The sequence below is a fragment of the Watersipora subatra genome, chromosome 11 (assembly GCF_963576615.1).
Source record: "Watersipora subatra chromosome 11, tzWatSuba1.1, whole genome shotgun sequence".
NCBI classification, from domain to species: domain Eukaryota; kingdom Metazoa; phylum Bryozoa; class Gymnolaemata; order Cheilostomatida; family Watersiporidae; genus Watersipora; species Watersipora subatra.
In genome coordinates this window covers 30106386-30112902 of record NC_088718.1, presented here as the reverse complement: position 1 = coordinate 30112902, position 6517 = coordinate 30106386, and the positions used below count along the sequence as shown (strand labels likewise).

Here is a 6517-nt window from a genome sequence, read left to right as displayed (position 1 = left end):
AATTTGCCTTTGTAGAGAGAGCAGGCTCTGCAGTATGTCTAGTATACAATGATAAAATTGCATTTATGAAACGTTTTAATATAAAGCGGCACTTTGACACGCATCATACTACATGTGCATCAAAATATCTTGAAGGGGGCAGCAGGAAGAAAGCATGTCAAGACCTATTATCAAGAGTGCAAGCTAGTCAGCAGCAACTCCGTATTTGGACCCAACAAGGTAACTGTAACTCGGCTAGCTTTGCTGGCACTTTAGCAAGTGTGCGAAACGGATAGCCTTTCACAGGTAGGGAGTATACCAAAGTGTTCATGTTTGATGTCGCAAATGAACTTTTTGACGACAGCTCAGAAAAAGATAAGATGATTAAATGGATAAAAGCCATGCCTCTGTCAGCAAGAACTGTTCACGATCGTACCATCATGCTGTTAAATCAAATTGTAGCAACACAAATGAAAGACATAAATGCTGCACATTTTTTTTCCTTTGCTGTGGATGAGTCAACAGATGTAAGCAATTTATCCCAGTTCAGCGTGATTGCAAGGTATGTTGACGGTGACACGCTGCATGAGAAAAGTCTTGCTGCTTTACCTATAAAGGAAACAACAAGAGGGGAGGATTTATTCAAGTCCTTCATTGGGTTCTCTAAAGAAAAAAATGTACCGATGAATAAACTTGCTTCTGTGTGCACTGACAGTGCTCCGTGCATGGTGGGGAAAAATAGAGGCTTTGTGGCGCTTCTTCGTGAACATGAAAAGATACGCATTTTAAGTTTTTACTGCATCTTACACCAGGAGGCGCCTTGTGCTCAGATGCGTGGCAGGCCGCCTGGTGAGGTGATATCGCTGATCATTCAGGTGGTCAACTTTATTGTTGCCCAAGCATTAAATGATCGCCAGTTTAAAACACTGCTGGACGAAGTTGGGAATCATTATCCTGGTTTGCTTCTGCAAAGCAACGTGCATTGGTTGTCAAGAGAAAAGGTTCTCAATCATTTTGCGGCTTGTCTGAGCGAAATCCAGGCTTTTCTTGCAATGAAAAATGTTGAGCATCCTGAGTTAGCGGACACTGAGTGGCTCCTGAAGTTTTACTATTTTGTGGACATGACTGAACATCTAAACCAGCTTATTGTGAAAGTGTAAGGCGTTGGAAATGCAATCTTATTCCTGCAACAAGCAGTGTTTGCATTTGAAAACAAGCTGGAAGTTTTCATTTGGGACCTCGACACAGGTCGTCTAATACACTTTGAAAAACTAGGAAAATTTAAAGATGTGTGCACAGCAAGTGATCCTGCTCAACATCTTGATCTTCAGCAGCTAGCAGGTTTCACATCTAATCTTCTGCAGTCATTCAAAGGGCGCTTTAGAGAATTTCGCGAGAGCAGTCGTTTTTTTAAGTTCATCACTCATTCACACGAGTGTGCAGTGGACAGCACTGACCTGAGTTACATTCCTTGGGTCTCCGTCATAGATTTTGAGCTACAAGCGGCTGATCTGAGAGGCTCAGATGTGTGGGTAAATAAGTTCAAGTCACTGAATGAAGATTTGGAAAGATTTGCACGACATTAAACAGAGTAATCGAGCCAGCACATGTTGGCAGAAATGAAAAACTTCAACCCGCAGACCAGCTGATTGTCAAAACTTGGAACACACTTCTGGCCACATACCACACACTGCATAGTGTGAGTATTGCTGTACTGACAATGTTTGGCTCTACGCATGCATGTGAGCAGTCTTTCTCACATCTAAAGAACATTAAGACCAACCTATGATTGCGTTTAAGGGATGGAAGTCTCAATGCCTGCATGAAGCTTAACCTCACTACATATAAACCAGACTACAAAGCCATCAGCAAATCCATGCAGCACCAGAAATTGCATTAATGTTGAGAAATACGTATTAGCAACAGTATAGCAATATTATTAAACAGAATCCAGTGACATCATCTAACTTTAGCCGGTCAACGATCCTCAAACTTTGCAACACCTGCGCTGTGGAATCGACTACCTAATTCAATAAGATCAATAAAATGTCTCGGTAAATATAAGGTGGAATTGAGGCACCATCTCCAGTCTGGAGAGTGAGTGTTACGGTCTGGTTTTTGTGCTGCTGACTCGGGCTCGCGTACCACTGGCTTTGCCATTTCGCAATGGGCCCCATCATCATTTCTTACTTATTGTTATTTTTTCACGCATTGGTTAATTATATTTTGTCTCGAGTATTAATTCAATTGTGTAATCTTTAAAGGTGAAATAAAACACACACACACACACACACATATTGTACTTTAAGTGTTGAAATTAATGAAAACACACATTTTATTTGTGTTTTTAGTTGTAAACATATTGTATGGCTCTCACAATATTATATTTCAAAATATGCAGTTTTTATGGCTCTCTCAGTCCAAAAGGTTCTTGACCCTTGCTCTAAGGTATATATTATTAGTACTGCATAGGTTTTATCACTAAATACTCAAATGTAATTACTCTTACATTTGTATATTTATTTTGCAGGTTGCGTTTGTCTTCATTGTGTGTCTCATCATTAACACTTTTTTAGTTTGGCCGTAACTAAGCCAACGTATTAGCGACTCTATTAATCATTACTCTTATACAATTTCCTACTCGGTTCTATTATCCGGTCTAGGAAAAAGTATGTATATATAGGAAGCACTTCTGCTAAGAGAGTAGACTAGTTGCAGACTAATAGAAATTCATGACTAATAAAAATTTTTTCGAAATAAAACTTTGGAACGAAAAACCATACTCACTTCTCTTACAATATGTGCAACATTTATTGCAATCTAGATCATCCCTAAGTAAAGGCTGGCTAAAATCCTTTGCACTGGCGGCAGAAGTGAAATTTTGCCAAACCTTACATGCACCATCTAGAACTCAGACTCCCGCAGACCTCTTGCCCTGCTTGCAAGAGCAGTCTCAGTAGAAAAAAACCGAAGTGGTGCGGCAAACACTGGGGGGTTCCGAATCAGGCCAAGATAGCTTTACGGCTATCCCCCATTTGTAGTGAAATCTGTCATTTTAAGATGAACAGAAAGTGATCCAGCACCTTCAGAGAAGGCTGGATGACTAGTGTTGCGCCAGCCATTCATCACTCTGTTGAGACGCTCGTCACTACCAAAAAAGCTTGAGGGTTCTGAGTCAGGCCAAGATTGTTTATAACGATTTCTTCACTTATTGAGAAACTCAACGCTTACTGAGAATCATGTCCCTAACGTGAGCAAGGAGTGAAGAACAGAAAACAGACCAACTAGCTTACGCCATAAGACAACTTATTAGGCTAAATCAGAACTCAGAACCGACCACCCAGTTTGATACGCTTGAGTATAATGGCGTTGGGGACCCATAGTACTTTAATAGCCGTTTTAGAGAAGTTGCTGCTGCAAAAAGTGAGCCGGGGATTCTAGCGCACTGCATTGCAGAGAGGCATTGAAGAGAGAAGCATAGTCCTTCTGCAGGGCAGTCAGGGTAGCAGCCATCTTTGAAGTCATTCAAGCCTATTTTGGATTATCTACTCGGCACGCTTGAGCAGAATTGAGCAGTGTGAAAAAAGGAAGCCAAATCTCCCTTTAAAACATGGTACTGATATTGAACGGTTTGTCTAAATAGCATATGCCAAGCTGCCTGAGCCTTTTAGGAGCAACATGGCCAGCAGGTCCTGCACCAGGGAAGCTGCCCAATCAGCCATGTTTTTTACCTGTATGAACAGAGCAGCCTCAGGCGCCTCCCTTCAAACACAGGGAGCTCTCTTTCAGCTACTATACACTCTACCAGCTACTTTTTTGGGTTGAAATGAAGGTCAAGCAGTTCAATTCCTGTTGGATAACAAATGAGCAGCCAACCTGCTGAAAAAACGGGTGTTCGAGCAACTTTCTCGGGTGGTAAGAGACCAATTGGAAAAGAGTGACACTCATGGACTGCTTGATGATGGGACCAGGTGACCCTTTTATGGCATAACCTTGCTTTCTGTCAGACTCAACAAAGTGAAGGCCGAAAAAGTTTTCATAGTGGAGACGCTTTTTTGGGCATGCCTTTATATGGCGCACTACATGTAATGCTTGGTGGCGTTTGGATGACTCGTAATAAAGGCAAATGGGAAGCCATTGGCTTGTACCGATTAAACGAGGAAACTCCTCCAGAATAAAATCCAGGTGATTAGAGACCTTGTGGTGCCAGCTAGGACAGAGGTTGCGGTCCAGTGCAGATTAGGTACACAGAGTTTTTGCCCACTAGGAGTAATTGAAGGATACTTCGAAGGCCCACCTCTAGCCACCAGCCTGAATGAGCCCGGAGCAAATGGAAAGGTGCTGGTTAGGTGCCTCAAGCCAATCCAACCGCTCTTGGCTCTCTGTTCTAAAACCACTGTGGGCACATACACCATTGTGGAAGTGCCTCTTCCCATTGCTGGCCCCCCTCCCTTCAAGAGAGACCTTACTTGGCCGATCACTTAAATAGAGGCTAAGCCGTGTATCTCCAGCATTCTTAAGAACTGTATAGTGCTGCAAGACCCTCGTGCTAAAGCACAGAACAAGCCAGAAAATTGACTACCTTGTTGACTAAAAATGGGTCGGTATTTAGCACTGAAGACAACGACACGGGTAGAATTTTACTCATGGAACACTCCATACCGGTGAAAAATGGATCCTGACCTATCCGTCAACCCCTCTACTGCATAAGGCCTGAGAAGAAGGCTGAGGCCAAGAAACAGGTGCAGGACCTGTTGGCCAGAGGGCTGATTAAGCCGACCGAAAAAAAGTGGAGTTCACCTATTGCGTTGGTGAAGAAGGATGGCAAACAGAGGTTTTGTGGTGATTATCAGAGACTCATGTAGTAACAGAACAAGGCGCCTATCATTTTCCCAGAACAGGCGAGATTCTGGGCATCTTAACTACAATCCAATATTTTAGCACTTTCGAATTCATCAGCAGATACTGGCAGATTTCGCTGGACGAAGATGCCAGGAAAAAATTCATCGCTTGTTCAGGATTGTAGAGGTGGAGAGTCCTTCTCTTTGAACTGCCATCCGCTTCAGCTAAATTTCAGCACCTGATGGAAAGAGTGTTACATGGGCTCCATTGGTAGACTTAACTATTGTATTTAGACGATGTAATTGTTATTGCCTTTGACTTTGAGACTCACCTCGGCAGCTGGAGGAAGTGTTTCAATGGCTACGGCAAGCAGGACTCAAACTCAAGCCAACAAAGTGTGAACCGCTACAATCCCAGGTGCAGTGCCTGGGCCACAAAGTGAGCAGCGAAGGTGTTGCCATAAACCCAGCCAAGTTTGAAGTGGTTGAGCAGGGACCAAATTTGCTTGGAGTCCGGGAACTGCAAGGGTTTCTGAAATACTATCGGCAGCATGTTCTGGGGTTTGCCACTATTGCAAAGCTTTTTCATCGGCTGGTGAAAGAAGAACCCTGGAGACGGACGAGCAAAGAGCAGTCAGCATGTGACACACTTTGCCACAGTCTGACTGCGGCCCTCGTGTTGAGGTATCCGAATCTGGAAAACACATATATCCTGGACACGGATTCTAGCAGGTGAGGCGTAGAAGCTGTGGTGTCACAACAGCAAAGTGACCAAGAAAGAGTAATCACTTATTACAGCAAAACACTCACCTCCTCAAGGCGAACTTACTGTGTGATGCGCAAAGAGCTACTGCAATGGTCAAAGCAGTGAAGCATTTTTGCCCATACTTAATTAGACAGGAGTTTCAGCTTCACACGAACCATGCCTCTATGCGATAGCTCTGCCGCAGGAAAGAACCTTCCCCTTGAGTGTCTGTTATGGTTAACTTGTGATTGTTCACTTATATGTTATTATCAATCATTGAAATGTAAAACAGACGTCAGCATTCATCTGTTTTATCATTTCACTGATAAACTCGTCAGATGGGCCAACTATTGTTTAGCTGTATCTAGGATTTATGCGTTCTCACTAAAGTGTAACCTTCTCATGAGTCTGCTTCTTAATGAAAACGCCTTTATGAAATATAGCCAAGTAGATTTCAGGCTACGAGAACTCAGATAACTTTATGTGTACTCTCGCCCATAATCATAGAGCTATATATACTCTAGCCAATAATCATAGAGTTACGTGTGCCCTACCAAATAATCTTAGAACTGTACATACCTTAGCAAATAATCCTCAAGTTATGTGTGCCTTAACTATTAACCATAGAGCTAAATTATGTGTACCTTAGCTAATAATCATAGGGCTACATTATGTGTACCTTAGCTAATAGTCACATTGCAATCTAAACTCTAGCCAATATTCATAGAGCTATGTGTACCGTAGCTAATGATCGGTGAATAGAAGTCAGCTATTTTCATTTCAAGCAATGTTCGATATACACAAAATTTGACAAAATATTTTTATATGGCATCAATTGAAACTCATTTAAGAGTTTTCCATGTTTGCTATGCTTATAGGTGTATGGTAACTGTGACATTTTAATTGCTATTTTTTTTTGCACAACTGAGGAAAAATTACAGCAGTTTTTAAA

The 6517-nt window shown here is 42.2% G+C and overlaps 1 protein-coding gene across 1 annotated transcript; it reads left to right on the top strand.

The window, feature by feature from the left end:
• The first annotated feature begins 308 nt into the window (after window positions 1-308).
• On the top strand, window positions 309-5556 carry LOC137407957 (general transcription factor II-I repeat domain-containing protein 2-like). Its single transcript, XM_068094345.1, has 3 exons — window positions 309-1135; window positions 4691-4821; window positions 5147-5556. The coding sequence occupies exons 1-3, from the start codon at window positions 309-311 to the stop codon at window positions 5554-5556; spliced, it is 1368 nt and encodes a 455-aa protein (XP_067950446.1).
• Window positions 5557-6517: the final 961 nt, after the last annotated feature.